This window comes from Micromesistius poutassou, assembly GCF_964030765.1.
Source record: "Micromesistius poutassou genome assembly, chromosome: 19".
Lineage (NCBI taxonomy): Eukaryota > Metazoa > Chordata > Actinopteri > Gadiformes > Gadidae > Micromesistius > Micromesistius poutassou.
The window spans coordinates 2,864,196-2,885,041 of record NC_140289.1 but is presented as its reverse complement, the minus strand read 5'-3'; the positions used below and the strand labels follow the sequence as shown (position 1 = coordinate 2,885,041).

Here is a 20,846-nt window from a genome sequence, read left to right as displayed (position 1 = left end):
CCCATGTGGACTAAAGTAAAATAAAAAAAATCGTGTAGTTTAATGGACTTCATTTCCCACAAGTCCATTCGGTCTCAGTTTGTTTCCGGGTTAAGAGAAGTAAACAGTGGCAAAACGTGAGTTGGCCGCGGGAAAAAAAAACAAGGTAACGCACCTAGTAACTGACCAATGCAAACATCATATTTATTTTTATATTTCACTGTTAACACTTTTTTTCACAATCAAAACACACCGACACACATCATTGTCTTACATCATATCTTTTTGGGAGTTGCGACACGGTAGTAACATGAGTCACTTGGCTTTGATGTGTTCACCTAACGGGCTGAATACATCAAACCACAGGGCTGCCAGGTGGGGGAATACCTGCCTCGCGTTTGAGTCGCTGCTAAGTGTGTGGGATCTGCGTCACGAAGGTAATCAGCTCTTGACCTCCATTCCTCCCTCATGGACAGGGGATTAAGTCACGCACATTGAAGGGGACAAGTCGTCTTCTATTGCTAGTCTGTGTACGGCTATAGCCGTAGCCAGGGCGCTCAGCAGCAAGACGACCCCTCTTCCGATCGGATACGGTCTATCTCTACTCCATGACTTCTGAGTGAGTTGTGTTTTGAGTCTTCACGTTATAACTCAACTGACAACTTCTTGTTTAGGATGGAGCTGGGCAAGGCGAAGCTCCTGAAGACGGGGCTGAACGCCCTCCACCAGGCCATCCACCCCGTACACGGGATCGCATGGACGGACGGAAAGCAGGTCTGCCTCACGTCCATCTTCTATGTCAGCGGCGAGGTGAAATTCGGCGACAGCAACGTCATCGGGCAGTTCGAGCACGTCTTCGGCCTCTTCTGGAGCCCGCTGTGCTGCAAGGGCTCCCCGGCGCTCCTCGCCGTCCAACACAAGAAGCACATCACCGTGTGGCAGCTGCAGCTCAGCGCCCAGGAGCCCAACAAGCTGCTGTGCACCCAGACGTGCGAGATGAGCGAGCCCTTCCCCCTGCTCTCCCAGGGCTGCGTGTGGCACCCCAAGCAGGACATCCTGGCGGTGCTGACCAAGCGTGACGCCTCCGTGCTGTTCTCGGTGCGGGTGGACAACCGCCGGGTGAAGGCGGACATCTGCGCGTCGGGGGCCGTCCACTGCGCCTGCTGGACCAAGGACGGCGCGCGGCTGGTGGTGGCCATGGGCGGCGACCTGCACTCGTTCATGTGGAACGACGTCGACAAGAGCCTGCTGCCGTGCGCCTTCTGCCCCGTGTTCGACGTGGGCGGCAACGTCTGCGCCGTCCAGCCCACGGGCGAGTCTCAGGTCGCCGTGGCGACGGAGCTGCCGCTGGACAAGCTGTGCGGCCTCAACGCCGGCATGGCGTTCGAGATGCCGGTCCGCGACGCGCCCACCCGCCACGGCCACCCTCAGGACGCCTGCGGCAGCGGCGACGGCGGCGGCGGCGCCGGGCCGGAGTCGTCCAGGCGGCGGTTCCTGGAGACGGCGTGCTCCTCCCTGGCCTCCTCAGGCCCCGTGGACCTGACCCAGCTGCTGGCCCGCCACCGCCGCTCGGACCCCAGCCCGCTGCTGAACCTGACGCGGCGGGACGCGGCGGTGACGGGCTCGGGCCAGGACTCGTCGCACCTCACCCTGGTCACCTACGAGCGCAAGGTGACCACCAGCCGCAAGGTGAGCGTCCCGGGCATCCTGGTGCCGGACATCGTGGCCTTCGACCCGCGCGGCACCACGGTGGCGGTGGCGTCCAACGCCTGCAGCATGGTGCTGGTGTACTGCATCACGGCGTCGGCGGTGCCCAACGTGCAGCAGATCTCCCTGCAGAAGAACGAGCGGCCCAAGGGCGCGTGGTTCCTGAGCGACAAGCTGCTGCTGCTCATGGTGGGCCGGCTGAAGAGCGCCGGGGACGCCGTCTTCCTCCCCTCCTCCTCCTCCTCCTCGTCCTCGTCCTCCTCCTCCAACACAGAGAAGTACGTGCTTCGCCTCGTGGCGAGGGACCTCGTGCCGAGCAACGACACCGCGGCCGACCTGGCCCCGGCCTGCGTCTCGTCGCCCGCCTTGCGCCGCCGCACCCCCGATTCCCCGGCTCCCCAGCTCCCCTACGAGAGGATTAGGCGGCACTCTGACCTCATGCCCAGCATCGAGCGCCTGGGCCAGGGGATAAAGGATCTGGTGCTGCCGGGCGGGGCGGTGGTGCAGTGCCCGGGCAGCAGCGGCAGCAGTAGCAGCAGTAGCATCAGCAGCAGGCATAAGCTGGTGGAGGAGGTGGCGGCGGCGGCGGGGCAGAGCGGGGAGGCCAGCCCCGTGACCAGCCGGGCCAACGTCTCCGCCGCCTCCAGCAGCTCCTCCATCACCGCCGACAACTCTGACATGGAGTCTCACATCGTGGGCCGCATGCACGCCAACGCCGCTCTCGCCGCAGCCGCCGCCGCCGCTACCGCAACCCCCGCAACCCCCGCACCCGCGGGCCCGGCCCTGACATTTAACCGGGACTCGGGCCGAGCCAGCTCCCCGGCGCCGCGCCACGACGGCCCCGACAAGCCGCTGCCGCCGCCGCCCCGGTCGGCCACGCCAACGACGCCCGTGGCAGACAGGTGTGGGTCGGCGGCGGGGCGCGAGCGGGGGCTGGAGCAGCTGGTGGAGAACATGGAGCGGCTGTTTGCGCGCTTCTCCGACGTGCAGCAGTGCGTGGTGGAGATACGAGACTACGCCCAGAACGGGAAGAAGGCCATCGCCGCCGCCGCCGCCGCCGCGTACCCCGCCGCGTACGAACCGCCGTACGTCAACGTCACGTGTCAGGTGTGTGTGAGAGAGAGAGAGAGAGAGGGAGAGTGTAGTGTTTGTTTGTTTTTGAGACGTTGTGTATACAGTCGAGGTGGTAGCGGGCGTTTAGATCACGATACACATATGGTGTCCATGTGTTCTTTCGGATTTGTTGGTGGTGGTGGTGAGGAAAAGATTTCCCTGCTGTTCTTATATTAGCTGCTCCAAAGACAGGCAGGGCGGCTTAAACAGCTCTAATCCTCCTTCCACTGCTACTTTCTCTTCAGGGATTAGCCGGAGGAAAGTCCTCACTTAATGGAGTTGGCGAAGTGAGCGTCTGCTAGCTTTGTCTGAGGTCGCTCTGGAGGGATGAGTCGACTACAGAAGAACACTTACCGACTGCAAAATGAATATCTGTGGTAGAACATGTATCTGTTGGAATAATTTAGCATGGCCAGGAGTCCATAGCAGGGGGCTAGTTGATCAAGTTGTTTGACTACAAAAAGGATACATCAAAAAAGAGAGTTTTAAATGAAATTTCATTCATGATTTACACTTTACTATTGCAGCATTTATCAGCCGCTTATAATCCAAAATGACATGAAATGCAGTGAATACAGAGGCAAGATTATGAGCAAGCGGGCACAGGGTGGGGGGGGGGGACCCAGCACCTATTGGACAGGGGGTCCCACACCCTAGCCCTACACCGTCCTGCCCCTACACACTGTACCGCGCTGCTCTGAATCTGTGACTGCGTCTGGTTCTTCAACAGAAGCAACTGTCGGAGAACGTTTTCACGGACGAGCGCAGGCCCGTGCTGCTGTGCGAGGGGAAGCTGCGCCTGAGCGCCCTCCATGACCTCTTCAACCTCACCACGGTGGAGATGGTGTACGGTATGTCTCGTCCTCGTCGTCGTCGTTGTTGTTCTTCTTCTTTGTACTCTTGCGGTGAGCCTACACGGGTGTGTGTCACTCCTGGATGGATGTCACTTCCAGCGGGATCCAGCGGTGGTACGATCTAGCGGAACATCTGGTGGGGGAGACGGCACAGAACTGTGTGTGTGTGTGTGTGTGTGTGTGTGTGTGTGTGTGTGTGTGTGTGTGTGTGTGTGTGTGTGTGTGTGTGTGTGTGTGTGTGTGTGTGTGTGTGTGTGTGTGTGTGTGTGTGTGTGGGGGGGGGGGGTCAGGTTTACATTCGAGATCAGCTGACAGTGTGTTTACATCAACAGTGTGGGATTTTGAAAACCTGGAAGAAGAACAATAGACGATGAGAAGCGCACTCTTCCCCTTTTGCTACGTTGGCGTGTGTGTATATGCTATAATTGGAAGTGATTACAGATTAGCCTAGCCTGGATTATAAAGTCTGAACAGATGGGACTTTACCTCTTCCTCTTCCCACACGCACTGTTGTTGTTTTTACAACTTGCGCTACATTAATTTTGTTTTTCCCTTGGCGGCTATAAAAGAGTTGGTACTAAACATGTGGTGTATTGTATTGTGTATTTAATGAATGTGGCATTTGTTGTGGTACTACAGTTGTTTTCTGGACCACAAGAAAATCCACCCTGTGGCCAATCAAAGTTCTTCACAATGACTGGCTCACATTCACCCATTCATACACCCATTCATCATACACCCATTCATACACATGCCTGCGGTGTCGCTCAACGCCCAACATGTAAGGCAAACGCCCAACGCCCACCCAGGATCGCCCGGTGTTGTCAACTTGTTCCATCAACTTGTTCTTCTGTGGTTCCAGGGCCGCTGTGGGTCGTGTTGGTGGCCGACGCCAGCGGCTTCATACCGCTGACCTTCAAGTCCCGGGACGAGGTCACCGTGCGGAACGCCCTCAGGAAGACCCCGCTCCTGACGCCCGGGAGCCCGGACACCCCCGGCCCACCCGCCCTGGTCATGGCCCCGCCCCCGACCCTGCCCGCACCTCCGCCTCCAATCCCTGGCCCGTCGTCCCCCACCCCCACTCCCACTCCCACTCCCACCACCACCCCGAGCCCGACCCTTACTCCCAGCCCCAGCCAGAGCCACAGCTCCATCCCCGTGACACCGGAAGCCTCCACGTAGAAACCAGGATAACCGTCGGGACTCTGTCGGAAATCTCGACAAGTCCCGTCAACCGTATTTATACTACGGAATGGAACTTCAAAAACAAAACAAGCCTAACCTCATGCATGTATTATAAGAAGACCAATTTAGCAATAATCGAAGAGCATTGGCTCCGAATGGATGCGTCGATTTCAAAGCAGAGCTACGTTGATGGTTTCACTTTCTTCGTGATTTATTTTTGTACTGGTGTGCCGTGCTTTCTACAAATGTAACGTTTACATGTGGGATGCTTTGAAACCAAAACCTACTTGAATGTCGAGGGATTACAATAACAAGCCAATCAGGCTGATATGCAGTAAGTTTGACCTTTTTATAGTTTATGATTATTTTAGCAGAAGATAATTAAACCTAGAATTATTTTTATATTTTAAGGCCCATTTGCAACGTAGATGAAAATGCCATTTTGGGTGCCATTGCTGTACAGCAATCATGAGCCGGTAATTGAACATCTTAAATCTATCAGGATTAAAGGCTTATATTACAGAATTTAAATAAATTATTTGCTCTATATGTGCAGTATTATATTTATTTCCTCTGAGAAATTAGAAATGTGTACTACTTATTTCCATAAAGTATACTTGTATACCCATGCTAATGTGACCTTGATTCACACATCATATCATAGCACTAAACCTGTTTTTGTGTGGTTTGTGTTGACACTGCATCTACATGCTGTAATACACCACTAGAGGGCGCTCGACTCAAGAGAAACGGCTCATACGCGCATCGTTTCGCGCACAGGCGAAATTACTTGATACACCACCAACCAACTTTTACAATATTTTATTATGTCCATATCAACCCACTGTAATCTGATTCCATTAATAAATACTCGCAATGTATAACTTTACACTTCAAAATAAGATATACATTCTTCTATATAAATAAGTCATATATATATATATATATATATATATTTAATATATTCAAGATGGCTATACATTACATGTCCATGTGAAAACACAGAAACTTAAGAAATGTTTACGTGAAAACAAAATTAGATCAGTGTAATATACACTATAATGTAGAGAACGTTCCAGAATGAATCTGGAATGGATGTGCTTGGTCTGCCCTCAGGTCAAGGTCACACACTGCTCGAGTTCTCCATCGTTTTGGACATGATGCCTTGTTTCCTGTTCGGGAGGGGGGGGGGGGGGGGGACATCATTCATTATCAAATATTCATTATGACGGCTATAAATAGATAACATCAGAATCGACTAATGGTGAGCTGCTGTTCACGTTGAGTGGCAGAGGATCACAGGGCCCCCTATCTGACCACCGATTGTGATGTTAATTCGCCATTACAAACCCTTTAAAAATAGACCCGTTAGTGACATCAGAAGTGGGAGCGTCCACCCAGATGGATACACCGATCAACCTACCCAACCTGGAAGGCTGACTTGTCCATCATTTATAGGAATAAAAGTGTTATTAGATTACAATGTTGCTTTTTAAGTGGTGTTTTTAGACCCTTAACTATTAATTGTATTTCTCTTTCGCTTCTGTGTTCCCATGACAGTCCAGCAGATCACTAACAATCAATACAGCTGATTACATCGTACTAAGCATTGGGTGTCACAAGGTGTCATGTCCTCCTTCAAGCTCAACGGTCAACTGTCACCTCTCAGCTGGGACTGACGGTCCAGCTCAGCTCTCTCTGACTCAACAGATCAAACTTGACCTGAACTCTTTGCTTTGGGATTTGACCTGGGATTCCCGAACTGTTTGTCGGGATGTCACCTGATATGTAGGCTATATGGGGTCGCGGGAGATAGCTGACTTTGTCGCTAATAGATATTTTATGATGCGTTGTAGTCTAGATTGAAAAACATATTAAAAAGGTTTGAAAGGACACATCAAGGTTGTGTCTAAAGAAATAGGTTGCTTAATGACTTATCACCAGCAAACTGCTATTTATCGCTTAATGTGGCTCAATGCGCATAAATTCACTGGGACGTTGATAGGACGGGCAGATGCTCATTAGGTTTAAGATAATGAACGTTATAAAAAAAAGAAAATACTAATTAAAAAATAATTAATCGTTTTGAAATGTTTTGAAACCACAGAAATCAACGTTTCCTATGAAAATCATCCCACCTCACCCTGACTCAATAAAACCTCAACGGCCTGTAAAAACAGTAAACGTTTAATTTGAAGATGTCCTGTCAGTGGCGTAACTGCGCTGGTCCCTCACCGTAGCTCCTCCAGACTGGTCCTGTTGCGCAGGCGCACCTCCTCGCTGATGGGGTAGAAGATGAGGATGATGAGGCCCATGATGATGAAGGCCACCGGTGCCACGCCGATCAGCAGCTTCAGCGTGTACGCCACCGCCGGCTTTTGTTTGCATGAGCTTGTGTCGTACTCGGCGAACCTGTAGTCACACACACACACACACACACACACACACACACACACACACAAACATACCTGGGTTTAATCTCAAGGAGTGGAGGTAATGCGCTAGCTAGCATGATTATCATCCTGCATTTCTATTGTGTTTCAGTGCGTTGTTCTTAAGTCTGGCGTTTATTCTGTCAGAGGTTTTCAAACACTGGGCGGGGATCCCCTAAATCTCCAAAATCTGATTTTTGATTAATAATCTTAAATCTGATAACAGACTCAAGCTCCCTGTTAAGACTTGTCACTGTAGAAATACACTAATCGAAATCCCCTTCTGAAAGAGTTTCAGAAGGGCTGTTGTTCGCTGTAACAAAACAGGAAACAGTGTGTAACTCCGCCCATTTCAGTTTCTGGTTTCCAGTCCAGTATCTGTGCTGCTGTCCACCCCCAGAAGTTCAGTAACAAAATATGACTGCTGGATCCGAGATTACTTTCACTTCAACAAAAATTTGACACAGGCTTTTGTCCTGTTGCTCACCTTATGACACAGATTCCAATCCCGCCTACAAGACGCCGAGTCATAGTAACAGTAAGTAAGTAAGTATCTATTTTTAAGTATGCACGCATTCAGGGACTGGAACCAGGCAGGTAACGAGCAAAAGGGAAGTTGTTGACGTAAATAAAATAAAGACAACTGACACCACAAACCTGATCAATCATTCATGAGCCCCGCCCCCCTCCTCCCATGAGTGGTAATGCATCATCGTCGTTGCAGAGAGCACATCATGGTATGGTATGGGGGGGGGGCTAATGCATGTGGTATGCGTGCCTGCCGTGTCTGAGTGTTTGTGTGTATATGAACGCAACATGCAACACGGAGAACGTCCGGCGCACGTACGGCAACCGGCCACGTGCAAGGCTGTGATTGGGCATTAGCGATGGGCGTGAGCGAAGGGGCGTGGCGGCCGACTTACTGCAGGCAGAGCGTGGACACGCCCAGGGAGATGCCGGAGGCGAACTTGGTGAAGAAGACGTAGAAGGAGTAGAAGATGGCCTCGTGGCCCTTGGAGGTGGGGTTGGCCAGCCGGAAGTTGTCCACCACGTCGGGCAGCATGGACCTGAGCGCAGCACACACACACACACACACGGAGAGGTCAACAGAGGCACGAGGGGTCGGGTTCAAACCCTCTTTAATCCCCCGTATTCATCTTTGTTCCTTCCTCTTCCGGTTGAGGGACTCCCTCTACAGTCGTTTTAAAAGGCAGGATTGTGGGTCGGCTGGGGTAAGATCCACAATATGCCGTCCTGGAGCGAGACAGTCAAATCTCTCCCTAATGTAATCCTCCACCGCCTCCAAGGACAGGGGAGAGACTCAGAAGCTCTACTTAAGCTGCTTTTTATTGAATCATTTTAGGAGCTGCGTCCATCCAAAGTGTCTTGCAGTCAACTCAAACACAGATCATTAAGGTAGGTATCAGCAGGTAGGTAGACAGGGCCTCTTGCTCTAGGATGCCTTACGGGTAGGCTGAGGACGTCGGGGGAATCCAAACCAGTACCTTTCCTAACCGACTCTCATACTCTCATAGGCTCTGAAATCACCGCACTAATAGCAACACAATTGGGTGAGGAGCAGTGGGCGGTGCCAGCCACCACAAACGGTTGGATAAACAATCTGCCCTCCCAAAATAAACACGTCCGCCCAGAGAGGGGACGGGGGAGGGGAGAGGGGGGTGGGTACCCCTGTAATTTGCTTTGGGAGGGAGGGGCCAGGGGAGGAGAGGAGAGGAGTGAAGTGATCGCCCTGGAAACGATTAGAGTGGGTGTGTGTGTGTGTGTGGGACGAGGATGTTGGGGTTTTGTCGGAAGCAGTCGCATCAGCGAAGGGGACCCCCATGTGGGTGGGAAACACTGGACCCGGGCCAAGGTAAACAAGGACAACAACAACAATGAAGGCTCATTCATTCATAAAGAACTACAGCACACACATCACTGGTGTTGTGATTTCTGGTGTGCGTGTGTGTGTTTTGGGAGAAGGGCAGCTTGCATGAAACCACTAATGGTAGGGTTAGCATGTTGGCAGACGCTGCGGTTCATAAGCTGCTGTTATATTATCAAAGGACGCTAATGCTTAGCTACCGCTGGACAGAACCGACCGGAGCCCAAGTCCTGTTACCCAAACAAAAAACACTGGGCAGGCGTGATGCCAAAGTCAGATGAATGTCAAAGGCCTACTTTTAGGTTTTAAATAGCTTTCAGATTGTTTCATGTTTTGAAGCTGGATTTGTGGCTGGAAGTGTAAATAGTCTGAATTATTCACTATTATTCTGATAATGTTGTCTTATTTTATAATTTTTTCTCATATTTATTAATTATGTTCTCATGATATGTCTTTTTGGCTGATTATGGTCGTAACTTAAGGTATCAAAAGGGTATCTAAAACGCACATCTATTACCCACCTATACATTTGGAACAAATTATGTACTTTAAAATCCTATTCATCTAGCTTCTAACCACTTCAACTCGTTGCAGGGTAGCAGTAGCATTAAGCGTAGCCATAAATCTTATCATGGTTTGATACGAATAAAGTTGTTTTGTTTTGAATAGCTCACCATGGCAACAGCAGGGAAGCCGCTACGCTCAGCCCGGAGGCGACGGCCACCACGTAGGCCACGGCCACGTAGGGGATGAACACCAGCATCAAGGTGAACGGCATGATCCACTGAAGGTCAGAATAAGTATAAATATACGGGTTACCCACACACACATCTGAGATCACACATATCTAAGTATCATGCATAAGTGAAATGACGGGGGTCTCGATGGGACCTAACGTAACAAAATAATCCAAAAAGTTAAACGATAAAATGGTCTGGATAAAATCATCGGTTAAATTAACTGTCTCGGGGTTGGATCCCCCTAACTGCTTCTCAGTAAGGTCAGATGAGCATAAATAACTAAATTGCATAAAATCATCTGTATTAAATCCTCAGTATATAGCCAGCACCTCAACACTACCATGAAAAATACTCATTTTCTATTTTCTAACTTCATTTTATTTGCCCGGAACTGTTTAACCTCTTATGCCATTCGAGACGACACCCGTTACACTCCTAACCATCCCTTATCGGGAGGGATCCCTAGATCTGAGAACTTGTTCTTTTGGGGGCTAGGGTCCCTAAAGCATTGCCTGTGAAGCTCTTTGCGACTCTAACTATGATTAATGGCTACAAACATTAAAGGTAATATAGTCATCCAAAGAACAGGCCGACCGGCAGCTCACCGAGATGCCACAGAAAGCGGCCGTCTTCTTGCCGAACCTCTGCAGGAACCACTGCCACATGGGGATGCTCACCACGGCCGAGATCTAGCGCCGACCAATCAGAGAGGGGGGCGTGTGATGAACACGGAACAACAGCTTCACAGTGCAGTTTCTGTGCTATGTGTACAATATGTGGTCACACACACACACACACACACACAAAACACAGATATTCAGACACTAACACACAGATACAAACACGCACACACCCACACCCACACGCACACGAGCGTCACGCACAATAATCGAAAAGCTGCAACACTATTATGTGTCACAAATCGCGTCACAGCATCCTCGATTATCCTCTAGGGGCAGACATTCACAATCCTCATGTAAGAGGAAGGACGGTTCTCTGTACCGTAGCTGTACGTCAGCCTTCTATCAAACCAAGTCTTCTAAACTTATGTCTGTCACAAAGTTGACCTCATTTCGAGGCAGACCACGGTACACTTTGTGATATAACTTGGAAATAACTTGGATCCTTGGAGTACGGGATCCGGTGGCTAAAAAAGGTGACTACCGAAAGTACATTGTGTGTCGGCTGGAGCTTTTAAAACATTGTGTGTCATGTGAGACTCCTGGGAGGGGGCTGGAGCTGGCCTACTCACCAGGATGGTCAGCACAATGTTCTGGAAGTGGTCCTTCAGGTCAACCGCGTACGTGCAGAACAGGACAAAGTTGCTTTGCACCAGCTGGAATAAAATAAAGCACACATCGTACATCGGAACCATCAGTCGGATATTCTGGGCCCCCACACTGTCTGAGTCAGCGGCTGTCACTGGCTGTTTGGCTGTTCTCTGCAGAAATGCAGAAAATCCCCCACTCTCACCACCAACACCACCACCACCACCACCTCCACCTCCACCATCACCACCAAACACTTGATAACTGACACCGCCGAGAAGACAACAATATACAATATATGTACAGGAATATATGGCACTGCATAGCGAGAGACAAATAACAATGTCACAAGGAGACCCAAGCTGTCATAGCTGAACTTCGAGTGTATTCTCCCAACCAAACAAACACACAGAAAGCAACTCGCTAAAATCAGCAGGGTGTTATTTATTTATTTTCTTTATAAAGGAAGCTCTCAGCCAGACGAGGTTTGAGTGCTCCATCATCTCCTCCGCTTGATTCAATCAACATCGAGCGCCAGCACCACCTCTCACATCCAACGAACGAGCAAACGTGCACCTGTGTGTCTGTGTGTGTGTGTGTGTGTGTGTGTGTGTGTTTGTGTGTAGGCGACAGTGTGGGTGTCTGAGGAGCAACAGAAAGTGAAACGTTAAAGACTGCGCTTTCCATTCACCTGGATGGCCACGGTGATGAAGAGGAAGGCGGCGGTCAGGGTGAGGTAGGGCCCGTGTTTCATCACCAGGATGAAGCCCTTGTGGAAGGGAAGCTGCTCCTCCACTTGGGTGGGGTACGGATCTGCGGAGCGGGTCACATGGTGCGAGGAACAGAGGGGTGTCAGGTATCACACACTCGTGAGATTACAGAGCTCTTCTTTGTGTACCGTCCGCCTGTGTTGCACGGCAGGCGCCTTCCTTTGCAGAGGATACCTGACTGCAGGTGTCTGCTCTCTTATGAGATATTCTCATTGAATGTAAAGGAAAAACAGTGTAATGTTTTGAAGGATGTATGAAGAGGGGGAAGTAAGACGGCGTTGATTGACGGGCACTAGAGTGGGGACCAAGGAGGCAAAGAAAAGTAACGTTGGTTAAGACCCCAGGTTAATTGGGTACATAGTCCGTGTCCAGATATAACTAAAGCTATACTAAAGGGCACATGGACGTCACGAAAATAACTCTACTCTAACGGTCTCAACTGTGAAAAGGGAGGGGAGGAAACCTGAATGAAGGATGACGGAAAAAAAAAAAAGCGAGGATTTTAACAAAAAAACTGAATAGTCTAGACGCTCCGGTGATGAGGTAATAAGGGGTGTCGCGGTTAGATCCCTGGAGGAGGAAAGCTGTTCGATAGCGTGGCAAGATGAATGGGGTTCCCGTTTAATTATTGGTTTTCATTAGTCTCTTTCGCTCTCTCTCTCTCTCTCTCCACAAACTGGTTAGAGGAGACCGGCAAAAACAGGATATTACTCCCATTTTCTCTAAATGAAGTTCTTATTTCAGTATCAGTCTTAAAATGGCATAGATAACTAGGTTGAAGATCATATAATAATTTATCACGCAAAGAAAAAAACAAAAAATGATTTTTGGTTCACTGCAAACTATTATTAGAATATTCTCTGTATATCTGTAGGCATGTTTGTATGTATGTCTGTCTGTCCTATTTATTTCTCAACAACCCTATTCGATGATTATTATTCAAATTTGAATTCTAATTGGAATTTGATGTGGAAATAAATTTGGAATTCGAATTCTAATTGGAGTTAGAATTTATGAAAATGATGTGGAACAGAATAGAATAAAATAGAAAGAAGTTGCCATTCACACCACCCACACAGACACTCACCGTCTCTCTCCCTGACCCCCAGGAACATCACCACGGTGCACACCAGGAACACCGCCGCCACCACGCCGGCTGCGATCATATACACCTCCTTCTGCACGGGGGGAGAGAGGAGCAGAGCAGAGCAGGAGTTGCAGAGGAGAAGCAGACACAAGAAGACACAAAGCCTGAGCAAATCCGTCTCCCAGCCCCCTTCCTCCTCCTCCTCCTCCGCTCGTGTGCTGACACAGCCCTCTAATCCAGGCCCTGGCTCAATCTTTAATTCATAAAGTTCTCAATGGCATCAAAAATTGACGCTGCCGACGCCGCCGACGCCGCTACTCCCTGAATTTCCCTCAACATCCTCAATGGGAAAATCTAACGCAGGGTGACACATGAATTCCTATTTCCACAATAACAACTGATATCGTTACCTCAATCCGGGAGCTCATGAATACTTTATTGGTGAGAGCGAAACCTGCACAGTTGACGTCGCCAGATTCACTTTGACATCCCTTCCGAGCGGGCCTTCTGTTGTTTCGCATCCAGACCAGCGTTAACAATATAAGTCAGTCAGTGTGCGTTTACCGTGCAGACCAAGTACCAAGAGGGGGGGGAAAAAAACAAAAAAACAACCTCAAGTCGGTTTGGTATCCGAAAATACGAGCTGAAACCCCAACAGGAACTGCTCTGCTCTAAACAACCTAATCTTGTTTGCTATTTTTCCACGCGAGGCGGGCAGCGGTGGCCCATCCTTATTATTCATTCACTTCACACACACCCCTTTTTTTCCGAGGGCTGCGAGTTTGTGTACACACACACACACACACACTCACACACACAAACACAAACACACAAACACCGAACCACACACAAACACACACACACACACACACACTGTGGCCACCCTCTCCCCCTCTCCGTGACCACGGAGGAATTCAGAGGGTGGCTGTATGCCGTGGTGAGTGTGTGTCAGGGGGGGGGTTCACCCAGAATGCATTGTGGGGAGGAGGAGGAGGCCACCATTTGAACCGTGCATATCTGTGGTCTGAAGTGATTCCTTTGGCATCTGTTTGGCCCCCGTTTCATCTCTGCTCGGGCCCCCGGGGGCCCCCGGGAGACCAGGGAGATCAATAGGGAGTAGCCGCCCTCGATCGGCGTCGGCTGGGGGTTGGTGTGTGTGGGCTCAGAAAAATCAGCAACCGCCTGGGAAGAGCGTCGCCCTTTCTCAATCCCCCCCCGTATTGAATTACTGCAGATTGCTGTAGATCTGGTGGCCCGGGCGTCTTTAGTCGTAAGGATGGGCTCGTTAACCACGCGGACAAGGGGGGGGGGTTCGTCGTCAGAGGTGCCAGCTCCCTGGCTTTGCTCCAGGAGGCTGAGATATAAATAGCGATTTAATGGCTAACATATTGTGGAGGTCTCCCCCCCTCCCCCGACGAGAGGGGAGAGGGGAAGCAGAGTGACAGGGATGATGTATGGGAGGAACCCCGAGTTTGTGGGTTTTGTTCCCCCCCCCCCCAACTTTGAGACGTGGTGGCGGGCTCGGGGGAACACATCCCGACCCCAAACAACGCCTCGCTTCACCGCGTTACAACCGACTTTCAAAACTACACACGTCGACCCCCCCCCCCCCCCTCCCCCCCCCCCCTCCCTCCCCCCCCTCACCTCCCCCCCCCGCCGAAACCTGCCATCGACTGTGGTTGTTGTTGTTGTTGTTGTTGTTATTGATGTGAGCGATGCTTACTTACCGAATGTGACAGGAAGTCCTGGGAGTGCACCTCGCTCTTCACGATCTCCGCCCGCTGCCGTTGCCGAGGGAACCGGTGGAGCCGTTGCCGTGGTCCAGGCAGTGCTTCCTCATGTGAGCGCTGGCCACGATCTGACCCTGGATGGCCGCGCCCACCAGCGTGCCCAGGATCTCCAGGGTCATGCCTGGTGCATCATGGGAGGAAAAAAGGAAACGAACCATGGCATTTAACTGATGGCCGACTGGATAAAACGCCAGCCCGTTTGGGGAATGGTCGTCCTGCTCCTACTTGCATTTGAATGCTACATTTAAATACTACATGAAGAATTTTTATTCTAAATTTATGCAGTTTATGAGTTTTTTTTTTTTTCGCTCTATGCTTTTGAAGTCGCCGACGCTCAAAGGCTATTGGCTGAGAGACGTACGGTACGCGGTGGCCGAGTCGCGCTCCTTCTGGTCCGTGCTCAGGAACATGGTCAGGGCGGAGTACGGGACGTGGAAGCACTGCAGGGGGAACGACGAGACAACAAGGTCAGGGTCAACAAGACAACAAGACAACAAACAAACAAACAAACAAACGCTTTGCTTTGGCGCTGCTGACAAAAAACTCAACGACGGGTTCGACGCCACAAAAGAAGAGCCCTGCGCTTTGATTCATGGCACTGCGTGTTCAATTTAAGACAGGACGTTTGATTGACAGGGTGAGATCCCACGCCCATGAACGCCATAACCCCTCCGGATCACTCAACCTTTGGGAACGCCTTTTCCCGTTGGAGCGTCTTTTGCACTGCTTCAAAGCCAACCTCCGACACCACTCCCATGTTAATGTTACGTACTGTGTGTACCCCCTATATATATAACCGTACATATATATATATATATATATGTATGGGTTACTGCTGTACGTGCATACATCATTGTTGTTGTGCTTAACTTTCCAACCTCAGCGCCTCTGTTTACCGCCACCATCACCACCACCACCTATTGCAGAGAATAAGTTAAGTAACCTCAGCCTTTCTTTCACTTTGTAATTTACACAAGGAGCGCAGTCAGCGTTGTGGCCACCCGGCCGTCCGGAGCGGCGAACCAAAATAAACGCGCCCATAGAAGACCGCCGTGGGTTCCTCTCTCTCTCTCTCTCTCTCTCTCCCTCTCTCTCTCTCTCTCTCTCTCTCTCTCTCGATGCGGATGTGGCGTGTCATTTGCGGGGCCCGATGTTGAAATCCACCGGTGGTAGAGATGGAATAAACACCAGAGCAGCCTGGGTAATCAACAGTGTGATGTTGGGGACAAACAGGGGAAAGCAATCAGTGGGAAGGAACTTGGAGGATGAGATGGATCACTGGTGGCCCCGCAGGTGTGAGATGTTGGGAGTGTTTGAGCTGCCTCATCTCTCTACATCTCTTTTCACTGTCTACTATCACTCAGTCTCTCTCTCACTCTCTCGCTCAGTATCTCTATCCCTCTGTCGCTCATCATATCTCATTATCTGTCGCTCTTAGTATCTCTGTACCTCTCTCTTGCTCATTTCTCGCTCACCTCTCTCTCTCTCTCTCTCTCTCACTCTCTCTCTCTCTCTCTCTCTCTCTCTCTCTCTCTCTCACATGAACACATACACACACACACACAAACACACATCCACAGGAACAATGTAGGGCCCAGCTAAAAGTGGGAACCGGCATTTAGCGCAAGGTCCCTGGCAGCGGCTGACCGTATACTTATCAAGAAGTTAAGAGTGACACGCCACTACGGCCGCAGCGCTGCGTGCGCGCACGTGCACACGCACACACACACACACTGCACGCATCACGCCGAAGGTTAGCCTGTAGCCTGGGCAGTGTGCCTCACAGCGAAATGCGCCCAAAGAGAGCAAATAATGAACGGTCTCAACGGCGGAAATGGAGGGAAACCTAAATGGAGGAGGGCGGGAAACAAAAAAGGGGAAATTAATGACAAAAAAACGAAACCGAGTCTAGACTTTCCCTGCGGCGGTAATGAGGGGTGTGGAGGTTAGATCCATGGCGGAGGCGGGCTGTTCGATAGCGTGGCAAGATGAATGGGGTGTCCATTTAATTATTGGTGTTCAAAGGGGGGTTTGTTTCTCTCTCCCTTTCTCTCTCTCTCTCTCTCTCTCTCTCTCTCTCTCTCTCTCTCTCTCTGCTGGACTGCTCTTTGTCTATCTGTTTAGGGAGCCTGTGCGCGTTCTGAGAGGGTCCGGACTCCTGAGCCAGGTAGTAAAGCTCTCTCTGAGCCATTGTCACGTTACTTTATTGATCCCGATGGAAAATTGTAGTATGGTAAGGGATACCGAGGAATTATTAATAATATTATCATATATTATTATTCATTTTTATTTTGTTAATCATCCACTATCGTACATCATTTCTTGTCTTACCATCATGCATTGGGCTATGTTCTTTAAAAATAATTTAAAAAGGCCTTGACAAGGGCTTTTATTTTGAAGGGCGGGTTGTGTACTGTATACTCACAGTGATGAGGGTCTGGTAGAGGCAGTAGAAGCCCAGGTACCAGATGAATCTGCCGTGGGTGAAGGACGGGACATACCACAGGTAGAAGTACGACACCACCACGAAGGGAGTGCAGCCCACCATCCTGAAGAACACACAGAGACACACACACACACACACACACACACACACACGTACACACACGTGTTGGATCAGGGTGGTCTGGGTTCGATTCCCCCGAATGCCGATCATGTCGACCACTTTCTTCAGCCTGGAGAGTCACAGGGTGCTCAGACGTTGTGAGTTCGACTCCCCGGGGCGGGAGGACGCAGCGGAGAAGGTTGTTGCTTAATGCATTCTGGGATACTTGTCTGTCCCAAGTCCACAGGAATCAGCTCTCGATGCATCCTCGTTAAAACGGGCAGAGCAAGAGAACGCATCCGGGCGTTTGCGTTGCACTCGACTAGACGCACACTTCTGAAAGGAATAGTACTTAGTACTTAAATGCATTTCTTGAAAGCTGGTTCTGTCCTGTTGGCAGTGCAGTCTCGGTGAACATTCAGATTTGATTTTGAATGTGGACGTGAACGTGAACGTGTGGACGGGACTTGTGAAACCGATTACATTTCACAAGTCCACAAGGACACACAAGTGCACACAAGAACGCCGATTGAGCAAGAGCTACAGTGTGGGAGGTACTTTTGAAAACATCCATCAACGTCGCTTAATAATAAAGAACAAAGATTAAAAACCAGGAGAAGAAAAACAACAACAGGGTCGATTCTGAAACGCCATTCTAAAAATCTAGAAAACACTGCTGATTTGTGCCCTATCGCTCGGTCGCCGTCCCTAAAGACGCGACGCAATACTCGTGGCCTCCTCTGTCGGCCGGCAGCGCGGTGGGGTTATATAAGTCCCTAACAGAGTTACAATGCAGGTCATATTTCTGGCAGCCTGTCGGAGAGAGCTCTGGCAGACGGCGGGAGGCAGCGCTACGTGACTCTGAGCCGTGATGTGAATCCCTAGCAGGTTCAGTAGCCAGCGCAGGCGACCGGGGAGAGATCTTCCAGGGGCTTCAGACCCTCTCAGCAGAGCACTTTAGAGATGTGGACACGCGCGCGCACACACACACACACTCACACACACACACACACACACACACACACGTAACCCACATAATATAAACTCGTGCACATGCATGAATACACACACAATCGTTCTTAATATGTACACACACACACACACACACACACACACATACACACACGTAACACACATAACACACACACATAAACACACACACACACACACACACACACACATACATAACACATCTAGATTCATCCACACACATGCATGAGTACACACACACAATCGCTTCCAACCTGTACATACACACACACACACAAGTAACACACATAACACAGGCTCATGCACACACACATGCATGAATACACGTACAATCACTCCTCACACGTACACACGTACACACACACACACACACACACACACACACACACATAACACACATAAAACGGACTCATGCACACACATGCATGAATACACACACAATCACTCCTCACACGTACGTACACACACACAGACACACACACACACACACACAAACAAACACAAACACACACACACACCCACGTAACACACATAAAACGGACCCATGCACACACATGCATGATTACACTCACAATCACTCCTCACACACACACACAGTCACACACACACACAGTCACACACACACACAGGAAGCAGGCGGCCGAAGCATTCTGCTGTGCGGTGCTGTTTACCGGTCAGGGGGGAGGGCTGGTACTGGTCATGTATAATTCATAGGAAAACAACTGCTGCGTATCATTATGGTTAAGGGAAACAGCTGTGTGCTCCGAGAACCATGAGATGAGCTAAAACATTGTCAGCCGCCGCGATATTTCCTCCCGCGGCTTGTCCTCCCTGGACACCGCAGAGTCCACCACTATCTCCACGTTTTCATCCACGCCATTAAATCTGACGCGCAAACGAACGGAAATAACCAATGAACACAGTCGACCGGTCAGCGGATCTCCGAGAGCTGCACCGTCATCATCATCATCATCATCGTCGTCGCCGTCATCGAACATCAAAACACCGGCTGGAATGTTGGTGACTGTGACAACATTCCCAGAATTCCCCCTCTCCCCACTGTATTCTAGCTTCAAAGCGGCAAAGCATTTTTTGACCATCAGGCATGTCAACAACAACGGCCCGTGACCCCTGACCCCCCCCCCCGCTCTGTGTTGACCTGTCCGTGTGCAAAAGAACGCGTCACCACCACCATAACAGCCCCATGAAAGATGGACGGACAACAAAGGCATAGGGGGGGGGGGGGGGGGGGAAGGGGTAAAAGAGTGACATCACGGCCGCTTCTGGTAGGGTCCTCCCCCGCTCCAACCCCCCACACCCCCCCCACCCCCAACCTCTCCTCCCGATTGTCCGGAGCCACAAAGGGAGGTGACGGTGGGGCGGTAGAGAGCAATGGCTGAATGGCTCGCTGAGCGCTGAATGGGACGCAGAGAATGTTCTGCAAGATGCTTTTTGTGTGTTCACAGAGAGAGAGAGAGAGAGAGAGAGAGAGAGAGAGAGAGAGAGAGAGAGAGAGAGAGAGAGAGAGACCTGCCTGCTGACATATGCACAGGTAGAGAAGCTTTCTGTATGGATGAGCAAACCAGCCCCCTGTTCTGACCTAATCACACACACACACACACACACACACACACACACAAACACATACAGTATACTACCAACACACAAAACACACATGGATGGGTTCACCTACACAAACATAGGGACACGACACACACACACACACACCGGCGAATGTTTACGTACACTGGTGGGACCTGTGCACACTGAGGCCCGATGTTTTTCTCGTACTTGCTCTGGGTGCTCCTGCGCAGTGTGTTCATCACACACAGATGAGCTGGGAGTGGACGGCCTATGGTGCACACTGGGTGGTGGGCTACTACATGTACATCTGGGTCAGTGGTCGGTGGATTTGGTAGATCCGGACTCAGAATCGCTCTCAACTTGTTATAGTGGATCGACCTGTACTGTATATAAAAACCAACAATCAAATGGTCCGAGCAGGGGTTCTGCATTTGTGTGTGTTTGAGTTGGGTTCTGTGTTTGTGTGTGTGTGTGTGTGTGTGTGTGTGTGGGCGGGGGGGGGAGGGGTCTGCGGAGAGATAGCCATCAATCTCTGTCGGTGTATGGCACGCTGATGTCATGAGCCACCCTTGAAAATGCACTTCCTGCTGGACAGGAAGTGCTGTCTGGGCTTTCCGAAAATAGATGAAAGTCCATTAAGGGAGGTTCCTCGCCATCTCATCATTATCATCACCACCACTATCATCATCATCATCATCATCATGCAGACAAATATACACAAACGCTCATTACACACACATACACACGTAAAGGGTTGATAAACACACACGCCCATCCACATGCTGTCGATTAATCACACACACTCACACTGTTACACACTAACCACAGGGTAAGAGTCAGCTGCGGTATACCATCTTCCCCTCCGTTCAATCAGTGCTTGGCTCTATGTGGCGTGATAATCACCCCATTACGTTACA

The 20,846-nt window shown here is 50.4% G+C and overlaps 2 protein-coding genes across 2 annotated transcripts in view; one reads left to right on the top strand and one right to left on the bottom strand.

Annotated features, from left to right (window-relative positions):
- The first annotated feature begins 114 nt into the window (after positions 1-114).
- wdcp (WD repeat and coiled coil containing) lies at positions 115-5,375 on the top strand. The gene is made up of 4 exons (XM_084483677.1): positions 115-145; positions 654-2,793; positions 3,530-3,650; positions 4,516-5,375. The coding sequence occupies exons 2-4, from the start codon at positions 655-657 to the stop codon at positions 4,833-4,835; spliced, it is 2,580 nt and encodes an 859-aa protein (XP_084339803.1). The 5' UTR covers positions 115-145; position 654; the 3' UTR covers positions 4,836-5,375.
- Positions 5,376-5,961: 586 nt separating this feature from the next.
- The window catches only part of mfsd2b (MFSD2 lysolipid transporter B, sphingolipid), a gene marked incomplete at its 3' end in the record, with an annotated part of 23,834 nt that continues 8,949 nt past the window's right edge, over positions 5,962-20,846 (bottom strand). The window contains 12 exon segments of the mRNA XM_084483716.1: positions 5,962-6,010; positions 7,074-7,250; positions 8,194-8,337; positions 9,830-9,939; positions 10,501-10,584; positions 11,148-11,231; positions 11,855-11,976; positions 13,021-13,111; positions 14,748-14,797; positions 14,800-14,931; positions 15,172-15,250; positions 17,236-17,359. Of these exon segments, the coding sequence (XP_084339842.1) occupies positions 5,962-6,010; positions 7,074-7,250; positions 8,194-8,337; positions 9,830-9,939; positions 10,501-10,584; positions 11,148-11,231; positions 11,855-11,976; positions 13,021-13,111; positions 14,748-14,797; positions 14,800-14,931; positions 15,172-15,250; positions 17,236-17,359 (1,246 nt within the window).

Coding starts and splice junctions, on each gene's coding strand:
- wdcp (XM_084483677.1), top strand. CDS start 655: ATGGAGCTGGGCAAGGCGAAGCTCCTGAAGACGGGGCTGAACGCCCTC. Junction 2,794..3,529: donor ACGTCAACGTCACGTGTCAG/GTGTGTGTGAGA, acceptor GTTCTTCAACAG/AAGCAACTGTCGGAGAACGT. Junction 3,651..4,515: donor CACGGTGGAGATGGTGTACG/GTATGTCTCGTC, acceptor CTGTGGTTCCAG/GGCCGCTGTGGGTCGTGTTG.